At 63.7% G+C, this 26557-nt stretch overlaps 2 protein-coding genes across 8 annotated transcripts in view; both read left to right on the top strand.

Moving 5' to 3' along the window:
* Positions 1 to 11231, top strand: part of OGDH (oxoglutarate dehydrogenase) — a 34680-nt gene extending 23449 nt beyond the window's left edge. For all 4 annotated transcript variants that reach the window (XM_086477161.1, XM_086477159.1, XM_086477162.1 and 1 more), the window contains 18 exons: positions 701 to 855; positions 1301 to 1447; positions 1935 to 2025; positions 2981 to 3160; positions 4238 to 4366; positions 4851 to 5030; positions 5392 to 5544; positions 6218 to 6320; positions 6538 to 6666; positions 7580 to 7730; positions 7819 to 7946; positions 8028 to 8206; positions 8384 to 8455; positions 9127 to 9249; positions 9809 to 9881; positions 10496 to 10659; positions 10755 to 10909; positions 11010 to 11231. In XM_086477161.1, coding sequence (XP_086333287.1) covers positions 701 to 855; positions 1301 to 1447; positions 1935 to 2025; positions 2981 to 3160; positions 4238 to 4366; positions 4851 to 5030; positions 5392 to 5544; positions 6218 to 6320; positions 6538 to 6666; positions 7580 to 7730; positions 7819 to 7946; positions 8028 to 8206; positions 8384 to 8455; positions 9127 to 9249; positions 9809 to 9881; positions 10496 to 10659; positions 10755 to 10909; positions 11010 to 11130 — 2433 coding nt within the window. In that variant the 3' untranslated portion in view covers positions 11131 to 11231. The remainder of the gene's footprint in view (positions 1 to 700; positions 856 to 1300; positions 1448 to 1934; positions 2026 to 2980; positions 3161 to 4237; positions 4367 to 4850; positions 5031 to 5391; positions 5545 to 6217; positions 6321 to 6537; positions 6667 to 7579; positions 7731 to 7818; positions 7947 to 8027; positions 8207 to 8383; positions 8456 to 9126; positions 9250 to 9808; positions 9882 to 10495; positions 10660 to 10754; positions 10910 to 11009) is intronic.
* Positions 11232 to 13290: 2059 nt separating this feature from the next.
* On the top strand, positions 13291 to 22823 carry LOC104341321 (peptidyl-prolyl cis-trans isomerase A). 4 transcript variants are annotated; one of them, XM_086477198.1, is made up of 21 exons: positions 13291 to 13350; positions 13462 to 13576; positions 13675 to 13877; positions 13967 to 14159; positions 14246 to 14500; positions 14574 to 14747; positions 14840 to 14905; positions 14982 to 15153; positions 15945 to 16089; positions 16559 to 16769; positions 16856 to 16961; positions 17206 to 17363; positions 17532 to 17599; positions 17730 to 17798; positions 17910 to 18154; positions 18238 to 18413; positions 18541 to 18759; positions 21780 to 21810; positions 21918 to 22006; positions 22197 to 22369; positions 22508 to 22823. In XM_086477198.1, exons 1-21 carry the CDS (start codon positions 13301 to 13303, stop codon positions 22641 to 22643), a joined length of 3054 nt encoding a protein of 1017 aa, XP_086333324.1. In that variant the 5' UTR covers positions 13291 to 13300; the 3' UTR covers positions 22644 to 22823. The 4 variants fall into 4 exon arrangements, with proteins under 4 accessions (XP_086333324.1, XP_086333326.1, XP_086333325.1 ...); XM_086477200.1 differs by lacking the exons at positions 21780 to 21810; positions 21918 to 22006; positions 22197 to 22369; positions 22508 to 22823 and adding an exon at positions 18867 to 18989; XM_086477199.1 differs by lacking the exons at positions 21780 to 21810; positions 21918 to 22006; positions 22197 to 22369; positions 22508 to 22823 and adding an exon at positions 18867 to 18989 and having other exon boundaries at positions 18217 to 18413.
* The last annotated feature ends 3734 nt before the right edge of the window (positions 22824 to 26557 follow it).

Genomic DNA, 26557 nt, shown 5'->3' with positions numbered 1-26557 from the left:
GCTCTGCCTGGTCTGAGAGCACGGACGTCGCCTAGGCAAGCTGCCGGCTTGCTCAGACGATCTCTGCTGAGACAGGTTGACCTTGGGAGAAGCAAAACTGCGTCAACATCTTAGATAAGCTGCAAGAACAGGCTCCTTATTTGTTGGGGGAGGTGGTTTTGCTAATGCTCTGCCCACCATATGAATGGGAGTTGTGGCCGTGGTCACAGCTGATGCCACTGAGAAGGAAAATCTTGGCTCCGGATGTAAAGGACTCCAGGGTCTGATCCCGGGCCTCTCAGGGACAGGGAATTAAACATTTTGATGCTGGGTCCTGTGCAGGGGCAGAACTGCCCCGCAGCATCCCAGCACGTCCCCTGCAGTGTCCCCTTTCCTGGGAAGACAGCTCAAACCAGGCTCCCAAAACGGGGCTGGCGTGGTGCTGGCTGCCGGGCACTGCTCACGGGTCCCCCCCAGACTGCCATCGCACGTAGCGCTTGCCGGTGGTCAGGCAGCGCAGCACGGCTGCCAGGCAGGAGGGTTTGTGTCTCCGCCGGTGCGGGAGGGCTCTTTGTCTCACCGAAAGGTTAAAGAGCGGAATGAAAGAGTCCCTGGCCCTGGGGTCCCATACGATGCCGCACGTGCCCGTCTTTGCGGGGGGGTGAGGAGGTGCTAAAGCTCTGGCTGTTGTCTCACAGCCTTTCTTCTCCCGTCGGGGCAGATGGCGTACTGCCAGCACATCGGCGTGGAGTTCATGTTTATCAACGACCTGGAGCAGTGCCAGTGGATCCGGCAGAAGTTTGAGACCCCCGGCATCATGCAGTTCACCAACGAAGAGAAACGCACGCTGCTGGCCAGGCTGGTCCGCTCTACCAGGTACCTCGGGAGGGGTCTTCACCTTCTCCAGATCTTCTCTTGCTGCTGGGGGGGTGGGTTTGCTTCCAGCCAGAGTGACGCGGTCACCACCTGAGTCATATCTTGACATCATCTGTCACGGTCAGCTTAATCAGCAGAGTGACGCCAGTGAGCTGCCAGGCTGGCAGGCTCAGGTGTTGGCTAAGAGCCCAAAAACGTGGATGATCCTGAAAGAAAAGGTCTAAAAATAAGGCTTAAGTGGAGCACAGTGTCAGGGTGGGGGAGCGGCCAGCTGGGCTCTGCGGGAGCGGACGGGCATGACCGGGAAGGCTGGTGGGCTGCTGTGTGATGCCTGTTTAAGCATCGCTTGGTGCTGTGGCTCCCCCGGTGCGGTCCCCGTCCTTCCTCTGGTTTCTGCCCCCAGCTGTAGCCCTGGCACTGATCCCTCTCGCCCTTTGCCTTCCAGGTTTGAGGAGTTCCTCCATCGGAAATGGTCTTCGGAGAAGCGCTTTGGTCTGGAGGGCTGTGAAGTGCTGATCCCAGCCTTAAAGACCATTATTGATAAGTCGAGTGAGAAGGGAGTGGATTATGTTATCATGGGGATGCCCCACAGGTAACCCTGCCTCTCTCCGCGGCGGTGCTTGGGGCGCGGAGGAGGGCGATGCTGCCAGGGTTCAGTACAGAAGGGCACACTGGTTTCTGCCATCACCTAACTGGTCTTGGCTGGTGGTGAACCTTAGCTGGAGAGCTCCAGCCTTGGCTGCTCTTCTCCCATCATGGTGTTTTCAGCTTCAGCTTGTTTGTAAATTCACCTGGAGAGGGGTGGTGGCTCGAGTGGCAGAGCTGGACCCCCAGAGCAGGTTTCATCCTGTCTGCTCTGGGGCCACCGTCAGGATGTGGCAGCAGCGGGTCCATCCCTGTGCTGAGGGGTCCACAGTCTCCTCCTCGGGACCCCCCTCCCCGGGTGACCCCGCAGCCATCGCAGGAGGTGTGGGGTTGTCGCGCTGCCTCTGCGTGACGGGGTGGAACGGCAGGTCGCCGGTGGCACTCGATGCCAGACTGGCGCTGCTGGTTACCAGCAACGGTCTTGCTTTTTGCAGGGGACGCCTGAATGTTCTCGCCAACGTGATCAGGAAAGAGCTGGAGCAGATCTTCTGCCAGTTCGACTCCAAGCTGGAGGCTGCTGATGAGGTGAGTCTCCTCCTCTGCCCGTAGCGGGTTGCTGTCGCCTGTCACCATGTGGTCCCTGGAGGCTGTGGCTGTGCAGAGTGAGCTGCATTGTGCCACAGCTTGTGGTGTCACTCGGTGGCATCAGCATCACAGATTCCCACGTCACACGCACACGTGTGCGACTGAAGCCTTTGCGTCTGTGCCAGTGCTGGTCTGTCCTTGTCTGTCCTGGGGGTGACACGTGCCCCGGCCGCTGCCGGTGTCTCCGGCGCAGGCTGGGCGGTCAGCAGCTCTCCGTGGGCATAAAGCAGCCTTGGAGTGAGTGATGAGGTGAGGGGAAGGCGGCCAGGAGCAGAGGTTGGCTGGTCCCTTTGCAGCAGCCCCACATCCCCATACAGGGCCCTAAAGCAGCTCCAAAAGCCCCCAGGCTCGGATTGCTTGTGCCGCAGGCTCTGTCGCTGCGATGCAGTCGTGCTCCAAAGCTTCCAGCATCATGAGCCAGGATGATTTGACTTTTGGAAAGCTGGGTGGGGCTGGCTTTATCCTGCCATGCCCTTCAGGTGGGGTTTTGAGGTGGGAAAGCAGCATCCTGGGGTGTCGAGGTGCCTCAACTGGGACCTGCAGCATATTGTGAGCGATGCCAGGGACGGCTGCAGTGCGGGCAGAGCTTGGGTGAGCGTTGTCTCTTCTCCAGTGTCTTCCCCAAACCCACCACATTTGTTTCTTTGCCTCAACCGAGAAAGGCTTGATGCTTGTCTGAGGTTTGTTGGCAGTTTGTCACCTGGAACAGGCCACTTTGCTTTGCTGGTTGCCCGGTCAGCTCCTAAAGTGAGTGCCTGCTGCTTTCTGCCAGTGCCTCCAGAAAATGCACCCTTTTTCCAGCCCTTGGGGTCAGCACTGCCCTGCCTCAGGTCTCCTTCCGTGCCCCAAAAGCCGCTCACTTGCCTGGGGGTGACTGTCCTCTCCCCTCTGTCAGGGCTCCGGTGATGTGAAGTACCACCTGGGAATGTACCACCGGCGGATTAACCGTGTCACTGACAGGAACATCACCCTTTCTTTGGTGGCAAATCCTTCTCACTTGGAGGCAGCTGATCCTGTTGTTCAAGGCAAGACTAAAGCAGAGCAGTTTTACTGTGGGGACACGGAAGGGAAGAAGGTGAGTGGTGCTGAGACGCCTGCAGGGGAGTGGGCTGGGCTGGGCAGAGTTTGGTGGGAGGCAGGCTGGGGGGAAAGCGAAGAAACCCAGCTGGTTTTTGTTTGCTGTGCCCCTTCCCCTGCTGTCACCCTGACTTTGCTCCCATGTCCTTCCCCGCTGGGATAACTTTGGTAGGGGCTTGCCCACTCCGGGCTCCCGTTGCCGCTTCCTCCATCTCAGAATGACCAGCTCAAACGGGCTGCGGGGAGCAGCATACGCCCAAACCCGCTGCTGGAAAACAGGGAGATGAGGGGCACTCCTGAAAGCCAACCCTGAGCATCACAGCTCTTGGAGGCTCAGCAGGAGCAGCATCAAGCTGAAAGATCTCAACATGACCAGGGATAACCATTCCTGGGGTAAACCATTACTGGGAAAGCTGGAGGCAGCTCTCTGCACCCGGGTGGGAGAGCAGGCAGGGAATGGGCTGTGGGAGGTGGGGGAGTTTGTTTGTGGTCTGATTCATCGCAGACCTGTCTCCAACGCCAAGAAGTGGAAGGGTGAGATCAAAAGTGCTTCCCTTCCTCCTACACCCCAAGGGCTGGTTATAAATAGACAAAACTTTGTCCTCGTCTGACAGGCGGCGTCCTCAGCCAGCCCCTGGGTACAGCAGCAAAATAACATCACCCAAGCTGGAGTGAGCTGCCGGCCCAGCTCGTGCCCAAAGGTCTTCTGGGGTGAAAGTGTGGGGGAAAGGGGCATTTTTCTTGTCTTCCCTCAGTTAGAAAAAGGCTTTGCTTTGAGATGTGCGTGTTTGGGAATGGGACTCGCAGCCAGCGGGTGCCGTCCCGCTGCCCGATCGAGGCATACTGAGTGACGCCCTTGCTTGGGGAGAGAATTGGTGGCCACAGCCTTCTCCCTGGTGGTTGCGCCAGCCATGGCTGGTTCCACGCCAGTCCCCTGAGAAAGCACTGGGTGCGTGGATGAGCTGCTCTATGTCCTTTCTGGGATGCTGAAGGCTCAGGGGGATGAGACTTGGGCCCTTTCCTGGTGGCCCACCATCCCCGCAGAGCCCCTGACGACCACCTTCATGTCTCCCAGGTGATGTCCATCCTCCTGCACGGAGATGCCGCTTTTGCTGGGCAGGGCATCGTGTATGAGACGTTCCACTTGAGCGACCTGCCCTCCTACACCACCCACGGCACTGTCCACGTCGTGGTGAACAACCAGGTGAGGAGCAAATCCCCTGCGTCCGTGGGGTCCCTCGCAGACGAGCCTCCGCAGGCCCAGGGCTGGGTGGTAGCTGGCAGCGGGCAGTAGCTGTTTCCCAGCCAGTGTTCCTGGCGTGAGCCATCGCCCTGGGGTCAGCAGGGGGTACTTTATACCCAGCCGCTCAACAGCACCAGCTTTGGAGTCCAGCCTGGCGTGCCGGTGGTGCAACCTGGTGCTCGACGCACGAGATCACGCAGGGCTGCTCCGTTCTGCCCCTGCATAAGCCAGAGACCTTTCGCTGGGACCAGCCCGTTCCCAGGGGTTAGGGATGGGTTTGGGCTGCGGTGCCTGGGGTGCAGGAGACGGGCGGGTTGTGCTGAGCGGCGCAGCCGTGGGGGAGCCCCCAGCTCAGCCGCCGCAGCCAAGCTGTCCCTGGAGCTGTGTGCGCCGCTTTCCAAATCCTTACCCCTGTGCTGGTCCCCTTCTCTCTCACCTGCTGCAGATCGGCTTCACGACAGACCCCCGCATGGCCCGCTCCTCCCCGTACCCGACCGATGTCGCCCGCGTGGTGAACGCGCCCATTTTCCATGTCAACGCGGACGACCCGGAGGCCGTCGTCTACGTGTGCAACGTGGCAGCGGAGTGGCGGAGCACTTTCCATAAGGACGTGGTGGTGGATTTGGTGAGAAATGTGGCACGAGGCTTTATCCTAAAGCTGTGGCTCTGCTGCGGGTGCTCGCTGATACCTCTCAGGGTGTATTTTCTGAAAGCTGAAGTTTCCCTTCAGGGCTTGTCTGTCCCTTTGGGCATGAGGGGAGGGAGGAGGTGGTGTGAAGCAAGGCAATGAGGCTGTAATAGTGCTTGCAGGAGCGACACTGTCTCTGTATGGAGCCTGCCCTCACCTCCAGCATTGGGGAGGACAGCATGGGTCTTCCTGAGCTGTTTCGGACCCTTCCTAGCACAGAGACCCAGGTGCCTCCGACCACTTTTGGAGCCGCAGGTTGCAAGCAGCTGCTTTCAAAGGCTCTTTCCCTTCCTGGCAGGTTTGCTACAGGCGCAACGGGCACAACGAGATGGATGAACCCATGTTCACACAACCCCTGATGTACAAACAGATCCGGAAACAGAAGCCGGTGCTGCAGAAATACGTAGAGCTGCTGATTTCCCAGGGGGTGGTAAATCAGCTGGAGTATGAGGTACTGTCCCTTGGGGCCTGGGAGGAAAACTGCGGGTGGCGGCTCCAGGCAGAACTACTTTGTTGGTTCAGACCTGGCTGTGAACGATGTGACGGCCCGTTTCTGCTGGTGCTTGTCACCTAAAGGTGGCAGAGCTGTGCTGGGCTTGGGCAAGCGCTGCAGACCGGGCAGCGAGGGGGTTAGAAGCTGAGGCTCGTCCTTGAACTGTGCCAGCTCGGAACAGCTCAGGAACAGGATTGCCCCGTGATCAGTGCAGCACAGGCCGTACGGTGCTGGGCTGCTGCAGCGCAGCTGGGACCCACGGGAGAGTTGAGCTCTGCAGCACTCGGGCTCGCTGTGGCCTGGGGCTATCTGGGGCAGGTCCCCTGCCCCTGCTCTGCCGCCCTGGCAGTGAGTGTGGCAGCAGCTCTGCCGGCTTTTCCTCGCTCCAGTGCCACTCTGCAGCGTCTTTAGGGCCGAATGCGAGTTCTTGGTAAGGAGAGCAGCAGAGCTGGCCCTTGGGGGACGGGGGCCTCCAGCAGCAGCTCTGCTCCCTAAGTCTGAGCTGCACGTCTGCGGGGACCAGCTGTGCCCTCCAGCACCCTTGCAAGCTCATGCCGAGGCCCCCAGGCTCAGCACCCTTGTTTGGGGACCCCTCGGTAATGCTCTTCTGCCTCCTGGTGCTGCCTTTCAGGAGGAAATTGCCAAGTATGACAAGATCTGTGAGGAGGCCCATGCGAGATCCAAGGATGAAAAGATCTTGCACATCAAGCACTGGCTGGACTCACCCTGGCCTGGTAAGTCGCTAGCAACGTTCCGGAGGTCCCTAGCAAAGAGCCTGGCTTCTCTAGAGCTGTGGCAGGTATTTTCTAGTAAATCACCCTGGTAGGGAGGTGGGGTGATGCTCTCCGCTCCTGCATCCCCACCCTTGCTGGAGGGTGTCCTTGACCTGAGTTCTTCACACGGAGCTGGGCATGGCTCCCACAACATGGTGGACTGCTCCTCCTCCTGCAGGTTTCTTCACTCTGGATGGCCAGCCCCGGAGCATGACCTGCCCTTCCACCGGTCTGAACGAAGACGACTTGACACACATTGGTCAAGTGGCCAGCTCAGTGCCGGTGGAGGATTTCACTATCCATGGAGGTAGGAGCTTGCAGACACTTTGCCAGAATGGGCATTTGTTCCAGAGAAGATGTGGGATAGAGCTGGAATGTGGCCTGGAAGGAAGGGACCTGTTACAGGGCTTCGATATGTGTGGCCAGCAGGTCGAGGGGAGGGGTTCTCCCCCTCTGCTCCAGACACCCCACCCAGAGCACTGCATCCAGCTCTGGGGTCCCCAGCATAAGACGGACATGGACCTGTTTGGAGCGGGTCCAGCGGAGGCCATGAAAATGATTCCGGGGCTGGAACACTTCTCCTGAGGTGCAGGAAGGCTGAGAGAATCAGGGATGTTCAGTCTGGAGAAGAGAAGGCTCCTGGGAGACGTTACAGTGGCCTTCCAGTGCTTAAAGAGGGCTGATGAGAAAGGCAGAGGGAGGGCCTGCAGTGGCAGGAAAAGGGGTGAGGGTTCTAAAGCTACCCTCTTTCAGTTTAAATCAGGCATAAGGAAGAAATGTTTTACGTTGAGGGTGGTGAGACACTGGAACAGGTTGCCCAGAGAAGCTGTGGATGCCCCATCATTGGAAGTGTTCAAGGCCAGGTTGGACGGGGCTTTGAGCAACCTGGTCTAGTGAAAGGTGTCTGTGCCCATGGCAGGGAGGTTGGACTAGGTGACCTCTGGAAGTCCCTTCCAACCCAAACCCTTCTGTGATCTACGAGAACTAGTTCAGGAGGGAGCTGTGGTTAACAGAAGTGAACCAAGGAGCAGCTCTTCTTTGGAGCTGATCCTTCTCTGCTGTCCCAATTCTTTGTCCCTAGTTCATCCCTCCAGCAGTGGACCTGTCCCTCTGCCCACAGGCATTTGCAGTCTGTCAGTCCGTGGGCAGGTTGTGGGACAAACATGGTGTCGCTGAAGGTCCCTCCGGCGCCATCTATGCACTGGCTTCTGTCCCGGCAGGTTTAAGCCGTATTTTGAAAACCCGTGGGGAGATGGTGAAGAACCGGACGGTGGACTGGGCTCTGGCAGAGTACATGGCATTTGGCTCCCTGCTCAAAGAGGGCATCCACATCCGCCTGAGCGGCCAGGATGTAGAGAGGGGGACGTTCAGGTAAAGTCGTGCTTTTGGTGGCCGTAAAGGCGACTCCAGCCTTTCTGGAAGGGATCTGAAGGGAGTAAAACACTTTCCCCTCTTCCAGCCATCGCCACCATGTCCTGCATGATCAGAACGTGGACAAGAGGACCTGTATCCCCATGAACCACCTCTGGCCCAACCAGGCTCCTTACACCGTCTGCAACAGCTCTCTGTCAGAGTACGGTGTCCTCGGTGAGTGAGGAGGTCTGTGCCCATCGCCCAGGGGTGTGAGGCTGCTCTGGGAGGATAACCCCTCGCTTTCACATCCCTCAGGATTCGAGTTGGGCTTTGCCATGGCAAGCCCCAACGCCCTGGTTCTTTGGGAAGCCCAGTTTGGGGATTTCCACAACACTGCTCAGTGCATAATCGACCAGTTCATCTGTCCTGGGCAGGCCAAGTGGGTCCGGCAGAACGGCATTGTCCTGCTGCTTCCTCATGGCATGGAGGGCATGGTAAGGACCCCCCCCAGCTCTCTGGCACCCAGGGCTGCCCATTGCCTGGCCTGCACCAGAAGCAGAGCCGAGGGAAACGGCAGCAGGTAGCACTGCTAGGAGCACGGCAGTGCCCGGCATTGGCTTCTCATGCCAGCCTTGCCGCCCTCACTCGTCCCCCCTGCTTGGTCCCCGCAGGGCCCCGAGCACTCCTCCGCCCGCCCGGAGCGATTCTTGCAGATGTGCAACGACGATCCCGACGTCTTCCCCGTGAGTGGCGGCTGCGCTGAGCTCAGCCCGGCCCTCCTGTGTCCTGGATCTGAGCGCTACCTTGAAATGGGGAGGGGGGCAACGACACTTGGGTGGGCTTAGCATAACGCTGCAGTCGGGGCGAGTGTTGCGGAGCCGCTGGCAGGAGGTGTGGCACGTCCTGGGCTCATGCTGCAGCCGGGAGGGTTTGGGGAAAGGGTCTGAAGCCGGTGCCCAGGCTGCACCTCTGGCACCCCTGGGGCTGCTGCACAGCTCGAGGCAGAAGTGGCCCCAAAAGCAGCGTGGGAGGGGGCTGCTGGCCACCCCCATGGCTGCCTCAAGGTACGGGGCACAGACCTGCAGCCTCTCCCAGGTCTCCGTGGGTCTCTGTGTGCTCTGGAGGGGGAGAGGAGGGAGAGGAAGGAAGGAGGGAGAGGAAGGAAGGAGGGAGAGGAAGGAAGGAGGGAGAGGAAGGAAGGAGGGAGGGAGAGGAAGGAGGGAGGGAGAGGAAGGAGGGAGGGAGAGGAAGGAGGGAGGGAGGGGAAGGAGGGAGGGAGGGAGAGGAAGGAGGGAGGGAGGGAGAGGAAGGAGGGAGGGAGGGCAGGCTGGGTGCTGCTCTTCTCCCTGTGCCGGAGCTGCGAGGCCAAGAGGCCCTTTGTGTTTCAATGAAATCCCCTCGACTGCGGAGGCAGAAACTGGATGACTTCGATGTGCGCCAGCTCTACGACTGCAACTGGATCGTCGTGAACTGCTCCACTCCAGCCAACTTTTTCCACGTCCTCCGGCGCCAGATCCTGCTGCCCTTCCGCAAACCGGTCAGTGCTCGCAGCTCCGCGCCCGGCTCGGTGCCAAAGCGGGGCAGCCCCGCGGCCCTGCCGAGCCTGGGGACGGGGCTCGGGGTGGGCTTGTTCTTGCACCTTGGCAGCAAACAGTTTGCTGCTGCCCAGGCCAAGGACCTCCTGGTGCTCAGGGCTGGCCCAGTACGTGATGTGCTGCCGGCCAGCTCGTGCAGGCTGGGGTGGCTGCAACCCCCTCCTGCGCTGCGCGGGGAGGTCGGAGATTTTGGGGCCAGTGGGTATCAGTAAATAACCTGATCCAGCCGCTTGCCTTCTGCTCCAGCTGTGGGGCAGGCGGGTTCCCGGCAGCACCTTGGCCTCTTCCCCAGTGGAAACCCAGACTGGGAAAGCTGGTGCTGCTGGTGCCCGATCTGGCAAAGCACGGCAGCTGAGTGAGGAGCAAATCTCTCTCAGCCGCTCCTGTGCTCAGGCAGGGGAGGGCAGGCAGGACAGGCAGGTCGGTGCTCTGGCCTTTGCTTGCAAGGGAGGTGTTTCTTGCGAGGCCGACTGCCTCACTCTGCCTCCTCTCCCCCTCCAGCTGATAATCTTCACTCCAAAGTCGCTGCTGCGTCACCCTGAAGCCCGCTCCAACTTCGACGACATGCTGCCAGGTACGAGTGGCGTGGAGGTGTCCGGTCCCCCCTGTGCTGCTCTGCGGGATGAAGGGTGAAGGGCAGGAACTGGCCACCTCGGGTAAAGTCCACCTGGCACTGCCTCCCTGTGCCGAAGAATGGCTGAGCGAGGCTGACGCCACCAGCATCGGGGCATCACAGGCAGCCCATGCGGGGAGCTCTGCACATGGGCTGCCTTCCTCCCTCCCCCCTCCCATCCAGCGCCAAAGTGGCGTGCTTGCCCCAGCCTTGGCCTTGGTGTGCCAGCTGCCGCCATCTACCCAGCAAATTGGAGCCACCCCTTGTTAGTGCCAGCTCTGGCGCCCTGGAGAGATGGGGCTTGGCTTTCCAGGCTTTGCCGTGGCGCTTCCTCCATCGGCGACTGCGCCCTGCCGGAGCGGCACAGCTGGGGTTTGGCAGCCCCGAGTCCCACAGAGCCATGATGGTTCAGGCTGGGAGCTGAACTCGATACCAGCTGGTCTGGCTCTGCCTCTCGGGTTTGCCTGCCCAGGCTGGGGTCCCAGGAGGGGCTGGCACGGGATGTGGGTGCAGGCAGCTGCCGGCGCGGTGTGCCAGGCTGCTGCGGGTGACAGTGCCCTCCTCTCCCTTGGCAGGCACCCACTTCCTCCGCATCATCCCCGACAGCGGCCCCGCAGCCCAGAGCCCTGAGCAGGTGAAGCGGGTGCTGTTCTGCACTGGCAAGGTCTACTATGACCTGACCCGCGAGCGCAAGGCCCGGCAGATGGAGGCTGACGTGGCCATCACCAGGGTGGAGCAGGTGAGCAGGGTCCGGCCGCCTCCGAGCCTGCGGGCTGGGGGGGGGCCGTAGCTGCTGTGACGCTGCCGTGACGTTGCTCCGTCTCTGCCCTGCAGCTCTCCCCGTTCCCCTTCGACCTCCTCCAGCGGGAAGCCGAGAAGTACCCGGCTGCCGAGCTGGTGTGGTGCCAGGAGGAGCACAAGAACCAGGGCTACTACGACTACGTCAAACCCCGGCTCCGCACCACCATCAACCGCGCCAAGCCCGTCTGGTAGGGACTTGGGGGGTGGCCGTGATGCTGGGGGGGTGTGTGTGTGTGTGTCCGTCTGGGGGTGCAGGTCCTCATTCATCCCTCACCTTCTCCCCTGCAGGTATGCGGGGCGGGAGCCGGCAGCTGCCCCCGCCACCGGCAACAAGAAAACTCACCTGACGGAGCTGCAGCGGCTCCTCAACACGGCCTTCAACCTTGACGCCTTCAAGGACCTGGCCTAAGCGCCAGTGCGGCGGCGGCAGCATGCTCCCGTCCGCCTGTCCGTCTGTCACCCGCTCACCTCCCCTCTCCTTCCTTAACTACAGACCTTGTGAAACCCCCACGCTGGCGCCTGGAGTCCTTGTCTGGCTTGGGCCAGGGCCAGCCCCGGTGCAACCGCCCCGGCAGGCGATGGGCTGGGAGCAGCCACGGGAGAGACCCTCAGCCCCCGAGGAGGGGCTGGTCCCCGGGGCTCTTCTCTGGGGGCGTCCAGCCCCCTCCCAGGTGGGGGTTGCACTTGCAGCCGTTGCCGCTCCCAGGGGAGCGAGACGAGGTGACACCCCCCACCTCCCCCCGCAGGGCTCAGGCAGGTCTGGGGGTGCTGCCCCCCCCCCCCCCCCCGGGCCCCCGTGGCGCGGTTTGCCCGTCCCTGGGGAGCGCTGTCCCCCTCTGGCCGCCCCGGCCTCCAGCCCCCGCGGCCGCTGCTCCAGCGCTGGAGACCGCGTCCTCCCGTGGGTGGGGGGGTTCCTGGGGGGGGCGGGGCCGAGGGGGGCGACCCCCCGGCCAGGGCCGGCTCGGGCCTTCCCCGGTGGCCCCCGGATCGCCCCCGGCCGCGGGGTGCCGGCAGCCCCCCCCCCCACCCCCCCCGGACGTGGGGCGCGCGTGTGCCGCACGTCGCGTCACGTCACCGGCGCGCGGTCACCCCGGCACACGCGGGGTCCGTGTTCCTGTACGCACCGTGCACGCTCGTGCGCTCGCGCCGTGCACGCCCACGCAGCCCTCGGTCCCGCCCCGGCTGGTGACAGGAGCCTGTCGCGCTGTCGCACGCGCGTGTCGCGGCCCCGCCGCCCCGCGAGCGCAGTCGCGCGCCGTGTCACGCCCGCTCGCGCACAGGTGGTCACACGCGCGGTCACGCACACCCCCAACTCCCCCCGTCACGAGCACGCGCGCGCCCGACCCTTTACACCCCGCTCGGTGCTCGGCTGCCCGCGCCTGGCGGGGCGGGGCGGGGCGGGGCGGTCCGTGCATACTGATGAGCTCACGGCCCCATTGTGAGCGGCGGCGGCGCGGGCTCGGCTCGGCCCGGCCCGGTTCGGCTCGGCTCGGCCCCGCGCGCCCCGCCCCACCCCGCCCCCCGCGCGCCCCGCCCCTCCCCGCCGCTGCCGCCGCCGGCGCCGCCGCCATGGAGCCGGGGCCGCGCGCTGGCTGAAAATCCCGCGCAGCTTCCGCGCAGCCGCGCGCGCCCGGCGCCGCCAGGGCCATTTTGGGCCGTTCGCGACGGTGAGTGCGGGCAGCGCCGGGGCGGGCGGGGACGGGCAGCGCCGGCGCGGGCGGGTCCCTGTGCGCGGCCCCGCGCCGCGGCTGGAAATGGCCCCGCGCCCCCCCCTCCCCCCCTTTACTTCGCCGGGGGCGGCGGGGGCGGTTGCCATGGTAATGGCGGAGGGGGGGCGGCCCGGCCCCGCGGCCTGTCCCCTCAGTGCCACCGGGCCCGCGGCCGCGGAACGGGAGGGCTGTCACCGCCGGCGGGGGCACACCGAGACTGGCGGCCCCTGCCGGGGGAGGCGCGGCGCGGCGCGGGTGCCCCCCCTTCCTCCGTGGCGGCCGGAGGGAACCGAAAGCGCCGGGGTGACCCCGCCGCCCCCCCCCCCCCCCCCCCCCCGCTGGAAATACCCCGGGTGGCGCCGGCGGCAGCTCCCGGGCGGGGGGCGGGGGGCGATTCCGGGAGGGCCGCGGTGTCCGTCCCTCCCCACCCCCGGGTTTCGCCCCGGGAAGTCCCCGCGGTTCCCCCCACCCGCAGGCGTGGGGGAAAGCCCGCGGTCCCTGCGGGAGCAGGGGGTGTCTATGCCCGCGGGGTTTTTTTCGGGGGGGGGGGGGGAGGAGCCGCGTTGGGCCAGCACGGGGGGGGCTCCTGGGGGGCCACGGCGGGGGCGGGCGGGATGCAGGCCGGTGCCAGGCGCGGGCAGGACGCCAAGTCTCCCGGTACCGGAGGCCGCGGCGGGGGAGGGCATGCAGTCTCCGGGTACCCCCCTTCCTTCCCCGCTCTCGGTGGTCCCCTGCCCCTGAGGGTGGCCGCCCCCCTACCCCCGCCCCTCACCCGCCGTTTCTCTGCCTCCCGCAGCCCCGGTGAGGTGACGCCGTCCCGCAGCGCCCGCCGCGGCCCCGGAGGAGCCGACCTGCGCCCAGCCGCTGCCGATGAACTCCATGAACCCCATGAAACCCTCCCTGCCGCCCACCCCCCACGGGTGAGCACCGGCAACCCCCGGGGGGGGGGGGGGGGGGGGCTCCCCCGTGATCTCCACCCTTTCTTCTTTTTAATTAACGGGGGGTTTGGTTTTTTTTTTTAAATTTTCTAGTGATGGTTCATTTGCATACGAGGCTGTTCCTTGGCAACCGAGCACCAATCAGCCGGCGGGTTCCCTCTCCGTGGTAACCACCGTCTGGGGTGTCAGCAACACCTCCCAGAGCCAGGTACCCGCAGCATCCTCCCCCCCCCCCCCCCCCCGAGGACCCCCCCCCCCCCGGCCATGGCTGTGCCCTTGCCTGACCTGCTGCCCGCCACCCCCCAGGTTTTTGGCAGCCCCATGGGCCCCGGGGGGAGCAGCTCCAGCACCCCGCTGCTGCCCGGCATGGCCAGCACCGGCTCTGGCATGAGCTCGCCGCCGTTCCTGCCACAGCAGCCCTTCACCGAGGGGGCAGCTGGGAAGGGCTACGTGCAGCCAGGTGTCTACGGCCGCAGCGCCTACCCCGGCGGGCCGGGCTTCACTGCCAGGTAAGGCCAGCCTTGCACCGCCCCCTGTTCTGGCACACACCCCACTGTGGGGCCACCACATGCCCCTTCTCCCCCTCTCTGTCCTCCAGCTACGCCGGCAGCCCTGGTGGCCCTGGTGGGATGGGGCTCCCTTCGCACGCCAGCCGGCCGCCAGCTGACTTTACCCAGGCAGCTGCCGCTGCCGCCGTGGCCGCCGCCGCTGCCACAGCCACGGCCACGGCCACGGCCACGGTGGCGGCGCTGCAGGAGAAGCAGAGTCAGGAGCTGAGCCAGTACGGCGCGGTAAGAACCTGGCTGTGGCACAGCCGGGGGGGCCGGCGGCTGCCCCTGCCCCACCATGACCCACCCCCCCCCCTCCCCTGCTGCAGATGGGCGCAGGGCAGCCCTTCAGCAGCCAATTCCTGCCCCACGCCGGACCCCGCGGCCCTGCTGGCATGAGTCCGGCTGGCATGGCAGGCGTCATGGCTCCCTCCGGCGTCTCCCCCGTGAGCATGAGCCCCGCGCGGGCGCCCAGCACCGGCCCCCTCTATGGTGGGCAGCGGATGCCCCAGCACGCCTACCCCGGTCCCGCCCCGAGCCAGCAGCTCCCCCGCCAGGGCCTCAAGCGGGCGTACTCCAACGAGGTGAGCATCGGCAATGGTGGGGGCCACGGCGTGCCGGGACCCCCCCACTGGCGCTGACGCCCTGGCCCCGCAGGGTTACCCAGCGCAGCAGTACCTCCAGGGCGGGCAGTACGCTGCGGCTGGGGCCCAGTACGCCCCCAGTGCCCCCCAGCCCTCCGCTCCGTCCCCCTCCTACCCCGGCCACAGGCTGCAGCAGGGCATGGGCCAGTACCTCTCCACCTCGGGCAACGCCGGACCCTATTACAAGGTACTGCAGGGGGGACAGTGGGCATGGGGTGGGGGGGCCGGGTGTCTGCTGTCCCCTGGTGCCACCCCCTGGAGACCTCCCTCTTCCCGCAGCCGGCTGACCAGTTCAACGGGCAGAGCGCCGCCTTTGGCACCTACAGCCAGGCGGCTGTCAACGGGGTGAGTCCCGGCACTGGGTGGGGTGGGGGGCAATGGCGGTCCGGCTGGGCGCTGAGGGTGCGCGGTGCCTCCGCAGCCGGGCCGGTCGCTGCCGGGCTACCCCAGCTCGCCGCTGGCCGGGAACCCCACGCCGCCCATGACGCCGGGCAGCGGCATCCCCCCCTACGCATCCCCGGGTCAGGATGTCAAGTCACCCTTCCTGCCGGAGATGAAGCCCAGCGTCGCCTCCCTGCACCCGTCCCCCTCGGGTAGGTGGCCCCGGTGGGGGTGGGTTGCCAGGGTGGAGGGGCACATCACAGAAACACCCTCCCCTCCCCCACCGTGCCCCAGGCCCAGGTGTGGGCACCACGGCTGGCAGCCTGGTGGCCAGTGCCCCTTTAAGGGCAGGGCGCTGTGGGTAGGAGTTGAAGGAAAAGGGAGGGGCTTCAGTGCAGGGGGTGTGGCCACTGCCAGGGCTGGGGTGGGGCCTAGCAGGCACTGCCCAATGAGAGGACAGCTTCAGACAGTGGGAGGGGCTTCTTGTGAAGGGGGCAGGACTTTGAGTAGTGGGTGGGGCTTGTGAAAAGGGTGGGTCCTCAGTGGGAGGTGCTACCACTGTAAGGGTATGGCTTCCTAGAGTGGGAGGAGCTTCTGGCATAGGGGTGCAGTATCCTGGAGTGGGAGGAGCCTCTTGGATAGTGGGTTGAGCTTCCTACATGGATGGGGTGTAGCTATCAGTAGTGGGAGGGGCTTCTTGCATAGGGAAGAGATCTCTATGGGGGTGGGGCCTCTGAATGGGAGGGGCTTCCTGTATAGAGACAGGGTGCCTTGGAGTGGGAGGGGTCTTCACTGTGGGGGTGGGGCCTTTTTGAGTGGGAGGAGCTTCCTGCCTTGGGGTGGGACCATCCATAGTGGGAGAAGCTTTCTGCCTAGGGATGGGGTGCCCTGGAGTGGGAGGTGCCTCTTTGCAGGGCGGAGCAGTGGGTTCATCCTAATGGGTGGGGCTTGCCAGGGCGTGGCTGGGGGGCGCAGGGGTCCCTGTTGACTGTGTCCCTGGCAGGGCCGGCCCCCGGGGAAGAGCTGCGGCTGACCTTCCCGGTGCGGGATGGCGTGGTGCTGGAGCCCTTCCGCCTGCAGCACAACTTGGCCGTCAGCAACCACGTCTTCCAGTTGCGCGACTCCGTCTACAAGACCCTCATGATGAGGTGAGGGCGGTGGGGGACAGGGGGTCATGCAGCGTGGCACGGTGGAGCACAGCACGGCGCCGCACGTGACGCAGAGCGGCACGGCGGTGTGCCGCACGGCATCGTGCTGGGCTGCTCGGCGCGGTGTGCCACAGCACGGTGTGGTGCGGTGCTGTGCTGCGCGGCTCGGCACTGCACGGTGCTGCATGGCATGGCGGTATGTGGTATGGCTTGGCACGTTGCTGTACGGTGCGGTGGTACCCGGCGTGCCTCGGCACAGCACAGTGCTGCACCCGTGGTGGTACATGGCGTGGCTTGGCGCAGCGCAGTGCCGCGCGGTGGTGCCCGGTGGGGTTTGTCACAGCTGTACGGCGCGATGGTACGCGGCATGGCTTGGCACTGTGTGGCGCGGTGCGGCACGGTGCAGCGTCTCACATGCGGACAGAACCCCTCTCCACCCTCCCGCTCACACCCCTGCCTGCCCTGCCAGGCCTGACCTGGAGCTGCAGTTCAAGTGCTACCACCACGAGGACCGGCAGATGAACACCAACTGGCCGGCCTCCGTGCAGGTGAGCGTCAACGCCACACCGCTCACCATCGAGCGCGGCGACAACAAGACCTCCCACAAGCCACTCTACCTGAAGCATGTTTGCCAGCCCGGCAGGAACACCATCCAGATCACTGTCACCGCCTGCTGCTGTGTGAGTCACCTGGGGGGGGGGGCGGTCCTGGGGGTCCCAGGTGAGAGCTGGGACCGTGGCTCAGCCCCCGCTCTGTCTCTCCGCAGTCCCACCTCTTCGTCCTGCAGCTGGTGCACCGGCCCTCGGTGCGCTCGGTGCTGCAGGGTCTCATCAAGAAGCGCCTGCTCCCCGCTGAGCACTGCATCACCAAAAGTGAGCATCATGGCTGGCACCCCCCGGCCCACCAGGTCCTGGAGGATGGAGGAGTCTGTGGCATGGTGCAGGGGGGGGACACCCTGGTCCAGCACTCCAGCATGGTGGGGGAGACACCTTGGTTGGGGGCTGCAGTGTGATGGGGGTGATGGGTCACCACGGCCAGATGTCACCACGCTGCCACCCCCATCCTGGTGTCCCCTGTTCTGACTCATGGTTCCCCTCGCCCTCTGCCCCCCACCAGTCAAGCGCAACTTCAGCAGTGGGACCATCCCGGGGACCCCGGGGCCTAACGGTGAGGATGGAGTGGAGCAGACTGCCATCAAGGTGTCCCTCAAATGCCCCATCACCTTCCGGAGGATTCAGCTGCCGGCCAGGGGCCATGACTGCCGGCACATACAGGTAGGAGTGATGGTGGCAGGGGGCTGGGGGGGTGTGTCCCACCCTGTGTCCCCCAGGGGCTGCAACATGTGCCCCCCCCCCCCCCTTCTTCACCCAGTGCCATGGCCCCCCCTGCAGCTGTGGGGCTGCAACATGTGTCCTAAAAAAAGCCATCACTTTTCCCTGCAGTGCTTTGACCTGGAGTCCTACCTGCAGCTCAACTGCGAGAGGGGGACTTGGCGGTGTCCTGTCTGCAAGTGAGTGGGGGCCCAGCGGGGCTGTGCCTTGGTTTCCCTGCTTTCAGGGGTGGGGGGTTTCCCTGCCCTTGGGGGCAGGGGTGCATGATGGTGGTTTCCCTGCCCTCACCCTGTCTTTCCCTGCCTGCAGTAAGACGGCCCTGCTGGAGGGGCTGGAGGTGGACCAGTACATGCTGGGCATCCTGATATACATCCAGAAGTAAGTGTCACCACTCCGTCTGTGGCCAGTACCGTGCCACCCCTGGGGGGCCATGCAGCCGACCCCCCCCAACCTGAACGCCCCCCCCCCCTCCCATTCTGCCACCCCCAGCTCTGAGCACGAGGAGATCACCATCGACCCAACCTGCAGCTGGAAACCTGTCCCAGTCAAACCCGACATCCACGTCAAGGAGGAGCCGGAGGGGCCGGCGCTGAAGCGGTGCCGAACCCTCAGCCCCACGCACATGGTGCTGCCCAACATCATGGAGATGATCGCGGCCCTGGGGCCTGGCTCCTCACCCTTCCCGGCACTGCCGCCACCCGCAGCCGGTGCTGCTGCCGATTATGGCACCCCGGGTATGGGGGGACCTGCAGGGGACAGGAACAGGCCCTGTCCGTGTTGTCCCCCGCACGCCCGATGGCATCCGTTCCTCCTGCAGGTTCCAGCTTTCCGGGACCCGGTGGCTTCCCTGAGCCGTTCCCCGCTCCCGGCGCCCCCGGCACACCGACGCTGAGTGACTTTGCGCCAGGACCCCCCCCCATCTCCTACCAGTCCGACATCCCCAGTGGCCTCCTGGCCCCCGAGAAGCCCCCCGCGCCCCCACTCCCTGCACAGGTCAGCTGGGCTGCAGAGGGGGTGGGTTTCCCCCCAGGGCCCCATGTCTCCCCGTGGGGGGGACCAGGGGGGTCCTGGTAGAGGGGGATGGGGGTCTTACCTTTGTGCTCTTCCCCCCCCCCCCCAGCTGCCCCCGCCGGGGCGGATGGAGCCGTCCCATCCCCCGGTGCAACCGGGGCTGCACAACGCCCCCCCGGGCAGCCAGCCGGCCCAGCCGCTGCACCACCGGAGTGCCCCGGCACGGCCCCCCCTGGGACCACCAGGCCCGGCACACACCGCTGACCTCGCCTTCCCCCCTGCGCCCGGCATGGCTGGGACGGGCGACGGTTCGGAGCCTGCCCTCGACGTGAGTACCCCGGGGGGGGCGGCTGGGGGTCCCGCTGCTGGTTTGGGACCCTGGCTGCTATGGGGTGGTTGGAGGGGGGGCTGGTCATCACACGCTGCTGCCCTCAGCTGCTGCCCGAGCTGACGAACCCCGACGAGCTGCTCTCCTACCTGGGCCCCCCCGACCTCCCCAGCAGCAGCAACGACGACCTCCTCTCCCTCTTCGAGAACAACTGAGCCATCCTCACACACCCCCACCCCCACCGGACACCCCACCCCACCCCCCCCCAGTCCCACCACAGGGCTGGGGGGGGGGGCAGCGCTGGCGTGCCCCTGCCCCTGCAACAAGGAGGCTTCCCCTGAAGGGACACGATGCGACGGAGAGACGGATGGGCTCAGCCCCCCCAGAAGCACAAGGCTGTACATAGTGTAGAAACACTACTGCCCCCCCGCCCCCTCAAGACCCCCCACCCCGTATTTAAAGGCAAGTGCGTCGCTGCGGGGCCAGCCCGTGCCCCCTGTATAAATGTGCATATGCTGCTTCCCCTTGTAACATACGTGCCCGCCCAAGGGGATGTGGGGCTCAGCCCCCCAGCTACCCCATGGCCCCCCCCAGCCGTTGAGCACCCTGTACCGTTTCCTTATCGCTGGCTATTAAAGGATTTCGTTTCGGCGGGCCTCCTGCGTGTCTCTGGGCAGGGTGTCCCCCCACCCCATGTCCCCCTCCATCCTTTGTCATCTTGCTGTGGGGCTGGTCCCATGCTCCCCCCACACCCCGGGCAGGGGCTCGCGGGTGGGGTGGCTGGAGGGATCCTTTCTGCTTCCCCAGGGCGGCTGCGGCCGGGCAGGGCAGTCAAGCGTGCCCGCTGCCATCAATCATTAACCGCGGGCAGGGCGGGCAGCGCGGCCAGGGGACGCCTTGCCCAGGCCTGGGGGGGGGTCTTTGGGGTTTCTCCAAACCGGGAGCGGGGCCCCGCTGGGCCAAGCGGCCGCCCGGGGCCTGGCTGGACCCACGGCAGCTCCCAGCTGCCCCACAGCCCCGGGCGGGGCGACCCAAATAAAGGCCGCAGCTCGCTGCCGCACACGACCCGGTACCGCGGGGCTGCCGCTCGCCGCCCCACAGCCCCCCGCCCTGCCCTACGGCCCCCCGGGCCTGCCCCACAGCTCGCCGGGCCTGGCCCCAGCCCCGCTGTCAGTCCCCGGCCCGGCTCCCAACCCGGGCCTGCCCCACGCTGCAGCCCGGCCACGGTCCAGCCCCACTCCCGCCCCACGGCTGCCGGTCCCAGCCCGCCGCCCCGGCCCCTCACCAGCCCCCCGCCGCCCCCATCCCCCCCTTCCCCCGCCTCCCCCTCCCCACCCTGCAGGCACCGCGCATGCGCGCCCCGCCCTGCTCAGCCGCCAGGCCCGCGCTCGTTGCGCCCCCGCTTCTCCCCCCTTTTTCAAACGTAGCGTCGCCGATTGGCCATCCGCCCCGCCACTCTGCCACAAGACCAGCGGCCGTTGGTCAGCGCCGGGAGGGAGGCGGGCCCTCTCTGAAACTATATAAGGAGCGGCGGGCAGCCCATCTCTTTCTGCTGCGCCGCGCCCGCCGCACGGAGTCGTCGCTGCTGCTCCGTTCCCGCCCCACCATGGCCAATCCCGTCGTCTTCTTCGACATCGCTGCCAACGGCGAGCCCCTCGGCCGCGTCACCTTCGAGGTGGGGGCGGGATGGGGGGGGCGGCGGTGCTGAGGCGGGGGTCGCCGCCATTTCCTCGCTGGGGCGCGCGGGGCCGTTGGGGGGGGGGGGAGGGGCGGTGGGCACTGGGCCTGCGCGGCGGGGGGCGGCGGGGGGCCCGCGCCGCCTCCACGTGGCCGTCGCTCTTGGGGCGGGGGGGGGAGAGGGGGGATGGGGTGGGCTGGGCTGGCGGCGCCCCGGGCCGCACGGCCCCGGCGGGGAGGGAACAAAGGAGCCGTCGCAGCCCCCGGCCCCGCCGCCCCCGCTGCGGGCTGAGGGTTCAGCTGGGAAGCGGCGGCGGTGCGGAGCCAGGGCAGGTCGTGCCGCAGCCCGTGGGGAGCCCCGCCGCCGCCCGGCCCTTCCCGCCCTGCCCTGCCCTGCCCTGCCTCTCGGCCGGCTGGCAGCCCCGGCCCTCCGCACCTGCCGGCCCGTTAGCGCCGGCCCCCCTTGGCCTCGCCGCCAGCCCGCATTCCTGCTCCGCCCCAGGGGGGGGGGGGAGCGGGGGGGAAGGGGAGGGGGGGAGCCTCAGCGGCTTCCCCTGCTAAGGGATCGGGGCCGCGTTTGCCCGCGCCGCCATTTTGTCCCAGTCCCCCCGGAACGGAGCCGCCCCTCGGCGGGCGCCTGCAGTCCCCGGAGCCGTTCTGCTGCATCGCAGGGAGCTGCATCCCCCCACCCCGGGGAGATGCTTCGATGCTGCCCGTTGTCCTGCCGGGTGTGGGCAGGCGGGTGGGGAGCGAGGGCGGCGGCAACGCGATGGCCGCAGGATTGTCGCGGCGGAAGCAAAGCATTTAGCGCCCCGCGGAGCGGGCGGCCGGGGGTGCGAAGCATCTCTGGCACGGCCAGGGACTGCGCTCCAGGGATCGCTGTGCTGCGGCTGTCGCAGAGCCCGCGGGGAGCACCCTCCCCTCCTCGCCCGGCAGCGCCTCGCCGTGCAGATGGCTGCTCGCTGCCCGAAATCTTTCTGGAGCGATTGGGAGGCGCCATGCGCTCTGCCTGGGAAGGCTCGAGTTAAATAGGTTTTTAATTTAATAGCAGCTAGCAGAACAAATGCGCATCCGCCCCCCCTGGTGGGACGTGCAGCGTATTTTAAAGCCGTTTGGATGCCATGCCTGTTAGTTCGGAGTTTCCGGATGCTTCCAAATGAAAGCGTGAGGTGGGGAGTGCCCTGCAGCTGCACGCATGGCCTGGATCGGTGACCCCGAAGAGGGTCCCTGGGCTCTGAGCAGTGAGGGGAGAGGAATCCCCATGGGTTCGCGGTGCCCCCCGAGGTGGGGATAGTGGTCAGTCTTCACCCCAGCCTGACTAACAGTCTCTCCTCTCTTTGCAGCTGTTTGCAGACAAGGTCCCCAAGACAGCAGGTTGGTAAAAGAAGCACTGGCCACGCTGTGGCTGCACCAAACCCCAGTGCTGTCCCTAACTCTGGACAAAATGAGCCGTTGATGATGGTTTTCCTCTTCCTTTGCAGAAAACTTCCGTGTCCTGAGCACTGGCGAGAAGGGCTTTGGCTACAAGGGGTCCTGCTTCCACAGAATCATTCCTGGGTTCATGTGCCAGGTGCGTGGTGCTTCCGCCACAGCAGGGAGGTGGGTGGGTGAGGAGATCTGGCGCTCACTTGGCTTTCAGAGTTGGGTGCTGGCTGATTGGGGGTGGGAAGGCACCTCTGCCTGCGGCCTCTGTGGGGCCGCTGCGCCTGGCTTGAGAGTTCTCTCCTGTGCCTGTGCCTTGAAATGCAACTTCTTTGCAGGGTGGTGACTTCACGCGCCACAACGGCACTGGCGGCAAATCCATCTATGGGGAGAAGTTCCCCGATGAGAACTTCATCCTGAAGCACACGGGCCCTGGCATCCTGTCCATGGCCAATGCCGGCCCCAACACAAATGGCTCCCAGTTCTTCATCTGCACTGCTAAGACTGAATGGTGAGTCAGGGGCTGTGGGAGGGTGAGCTCCGGGATCCCTGGTACCCACCCCGGTGAGGAGGTGACATGGCAGGCCTGGCACAGAGGTCCCTGCCTGGGGATGGCAGTTGCCAGCTGTGACTGGTGTTTCTTCTGCAGGTTGGATGGCAAGCATGTCGTCTTCGGCCGTGTCAAGGAAGGGATGAACGTGGTGGAGGCCATGGAGCGCTGTGGCTCCAAGGACGGCAAGACGAGCAAGAAGATCACCATTACCGACTGCGGGCAGCTCTCGTAAACCCTCCTCTCAACAACTGACCATTCCTTCGGCAGCCCGGGCGCCGTGCCCTGCTGCAGCTCACCCTGTCCCACCCTGCTCCTGACTTACTGCTGCGTTTCTACTGGGTCTTGGCCCCATGTGCACGGTCCAGCTGGGCCGCAGTTACCTTTGAGTCTAAATAAAACGAGTTAAACCTTCTCCCCCTTATTGGGGTGGGGGGGTGGGTGAGGCTTGTGGGGGAGGGGGGGAGCAGGCATGAGGACACCTGCAGTGTGCTATGCCAGTTCCTCATTAGGGTCAAGAGTGAACAGGTGCAGATCTTTGTATGGAGCTGATCCTTTGAGGCCTTGGTGCTGCAAATAGGGAAGGGACCCCCCCCCTTTCTTCACCCACTGCCATGGCCCGCCCCCCCCCCCCCCCCCCCCTTGCAGCTGTGGGGCTGCAACATGTGTCCTACCCCCAGGCATGGGAGGGGTGCTGCCCCTCATCTTTCGGTGCCTTGTGGGTCTGTGGCATTGGGGACTGCTGGTCCGGGAAAATCAGATTGCCAGTAAGGGAGAGCTCAGGTGTGGGGGGGATTCTAGTGCTCCCAGTCTGGGAGGAGCTCATGTGTTTGGTGATCTCAGTTGGGGGGGGCAGTGGCCTCAGTTCGGGGGTGATCAGCTCTCTTAAAATTCCCAGTTTAGCACAGTCCCAGTTTGGGCTGGGGCAGCCTGTGCCCCCAGTTAAAGGGTGCTCAGCTTTAGGATGATCACAACGCTTCCAGTTTGAGGGTGCCTGGGTGGGGGTAGAAGCTGGGGCCCAGCCCCTTGTTTCCCTACTCCCCGTGCTGGGGCTGCACCCCCAGTCCCTGTGGCTGCTGTACTCCCTGGCACTGCTGGTGGGGCCTGTTCTGGGCCTGGGGGAAAGCTGAGTGGAGGGTCTCAGGGAGGGGGCTCTCCAGTGCACTGGGGTGGGAGGGAGAAGGCTGGTGCTGGGGAAGCGTTGGGCTTGGGAGCTGTGGGCCCCTCCCCGACCACCCCCCATGTTTTCTCTGTCTCTCTCTGCAGCTCTGAGGGGTCTGAGGCCTCTCCCTTCCACACCTGCATCACGTTTGGGCTCCAGGCTGGGGGGGGCTGCTGGGTGCAGCCCTGTGCCCCAGGAGCTCCTGTCAAACTTGTGCCCAAGCGTTGCAGGGCTCCGGTTCCTCCAGCATCTCTTCCTCAGCCTCCTGGGGTCCTCGAAGTGAAGAATCACAACAGGGTGACACAAGAACGAGCTAAGGCCAACAAGAGATGAAATCATCTCCTGACCAGGGCGATGGGAGAGGGGGAAGCGGGGATGCCTGAGGGTAACTGAAGGTAACCTCAGTCTAGTTAGCATGGTAAAAATCACACCCCCAGGTGCTAATGTCAGACTGCCCTTGTATAATGAGCTAGCCACTAATTAGAGCATGCGCAGAAGGGCCTTACTTACTTACATAATTGAAAGGTGGCCAATGAACAAGTGCTGTGAAACATTTTGTTGTGACCTGTCAAAAACCTACCGCCCCTCTGGAGGGGTGTGCTGGCTCTGCGAGCGATTGCCTGGCACCCCTTTCTGTACAGAACTGGGTTAAAGGTTAGAGGGTGGATCTCGGCTCTGGGCTCATCAGCTCCTGCACCCCAGGCATGAACCTAAACCCTGACTGAGGGACAATATTTTCTGGCACCCCGGGTGGTTCCTGCGAAAAGCCTTGCCTGGTCCAACTCATCAACATCGGCCATGGAGGGACAAGATGCCCGAGACCAAGCGTGCACTGGTGATTTTAATGGAGGTCTGGCCTCCACCCTCTGCCGGTTCAATGTTGGCGAGTGGTACAATGGCACAACGCCCCAGAAGATCCATGGATGAGCTGGGGACCCATCAGACTGGTCGGTGTTTTATTATGATTTATGTGCATCGTTTGGGCAGTCAGTCACACTCATGTGGAGATGCGGTGGTTCGGTAAGACCAGGCTGATGACCCGTGAGCCCTCCTTAGGGACTGGGTGGTTAAGTCAAGACCAAGTGTGAGCAGCTGCTGGAAAAAAAATGGGAAACTACCAGCCCAAGATTCCCCCTTGTTCCCCTTTGGGACACATGCTTAAGAGCTGTCCTAAGTATGGGGGTGACCCCATGACAAGAAAATGAAACGAAATGCTATTGTAACCGATGGTGGCCCCCATATCAGTTAGATGATGGAGAACAATGTCCAGAAAACAGATCCTAGACTTTCAAAGCCATTTTGCAATTGATGGTATTTTGTAGGCGCTTAGGAAGCCGGGACGAGTTGTTACATAACAAGGGGGGGGGGTGGTGTTATATGTCGAAGGGTTTACATTTTGGGATCAGAAAACTCATGACTGCGGGTTGGAAGACGATCGTATGATGCCGTGCATCAAGCACAAAGGTAAAGGAGGATCTGGTGAGCCTCCAGATGTTTATCCCAGTTTAGAATCAGAGGATGTTCAGTGGCTGGTACCTTCAGCTCCCACCCCATGCGATGGACTCTCAGGAAGTTTGTTACCTGGATGTCACCAGAGCAGGGAAGCGCCTGTTACCCCTGCGAGGGGAGCTCAGAGCACCTCCCTGTGCTCAAAGGTCTCATCATCTCCCCTATAGGATTCATCTGATTTGGGTGAGGGTGGTATAAATTCCAGTGCCGTTGCCTGTCATAGCAGACGGCAGATGAGACCAAGGGTCCAGGCTCCGTTATGGCAGGCTTTAGGGACAGGAGGGGAACCTGTTTTCATCCATGTGCCATTTATGACATTGGGTTTATTAAATTGGAAACAGTCTGTTGGGTCTTCTAGAGACAATCTGCCGGGAACGCATCAGCTTCTTGAAATTACCGTGATCACTCACAATCCCAGCTGGGGAGATACGCAGGCTTCACTGAACCCCTTTCTGGCTGCAGAAGAAGGGAGAAAGGTTTTAGAAAAGGCACAGGAGGAGGTGAGATGAAGATTTCCCTGGGACGAGGTGGAAGAATTAATACCAATTAGAAGAGACCCTGAGTGGAATCCAAACACTTGTTGGGCTGCAACCTCATTGAAACGAGGATTTAAAATCAGCCCTACGTTATTTGGAACTGTGCTGGCCGTGGACTTAAATAACCGGCCAAATTTAAATGAAGGCACCTTGCTGCAATACATCATTGACTTATGCTAGGGTCCCCAATTAACTATTGGTCTGTTAAATTATTTGGGAATGGCTGGATACCGTGTGTCCCAGGAAAAGGCTCAAATAGCCCAACAGGAATTTAATTTAGGATGTAATATTTCAGAAGACCGGAGAGTGTTGGGTCCTGAACAGAAAGAAGCTGTGTGCCCAATAGCTGTCCCCAGAATGAAAAAACAGCCACGAGGGTTCCTAGGAATGGCAGGGTTTTGCCAGATCTGGATTCCAAATTTTGGGCTAATGGCAAAACCCCTTTAATGAAGCAAAGCGGTAAAAAGGGCTGGAAAATGTATTGGCATTGACTGTTGAGTGTCATAAAGGCTTTGATGATATTAAAAGGGCCCTAATGTCAGCCCTGGCTCTAGGACTGCCAAGTATGGAAAAAAACCTTCCAACTTTTCGTGCATGAGCGAAGGGGGTGGCTGCAGGGGTAATGACTCAGATATCAGGAAGCTGGAAAAGACCAGTGGCCTATTTTTCCAAACAGCTGGACAAAACCAGTAAAGGATGGCTGGCATGCTGACGAGCGGTGGCAGCAACAGCATTGCTAGTCCAGGACGAAAGGAAGTTAACCCTAGGGCAGCCCAGGATGTTTTTTGTGCCATATGCTGTATTACCTGTCTTGGAAGCTGAAGGAAACTACTGGCTGACCCCAAGTCAGATGGCAAAGTACCACGTTATTTTAATGGACCAGGGGGACATAAAACTGTTGTTAACCAATGTATGGAATCTGTCAACTCTTCTCCCAGACGA

Source organism: Leptosomus discolor, chromosome 23, assembly GCF_034619465.1.
Source record: "Leptosomus discolor isolate bLepDis1 chromosome 23, bLepDis1.hap2, whole genome shotgun sequence".
NCBI lineage: Eukaryota > Metazoa > Chordata > Aves > Leptosomiformes > Leptosomidae > Leptosomus > Leptosomus discolor.
The sequence above is the reverse complement of the archived record's forward strand: the minus strand, read 5'-3'. Positions and strand labels throughout refer to the sequence as shown.

Excerpts from the sequence above, each read along its gene's own strand:
- LOC104341321 (XM_086477198.1), top strand. The coding sequence starts at position 13,301 with ATGAACTCCATGAACCCCATGAAACCCTCCCTGCCGCCCACCCCCCAC. Across the intron at positions 14,906-14,981 it reads GCCAGGCGGCTGTCAACGGG|CCGGGCCGGTCGCTGCCGGG; the intron begins GTGAGTCCCGGC and ends GTGCCTCCGCAG. Across the intron at positions 17,364-17,531 it reads ATGACTGCCGGCACATACAG|TGCTTTGACCTGGAGTCCTA; the intron begins GTAGGAGTGATG and ends TTTTCCCTGCAG.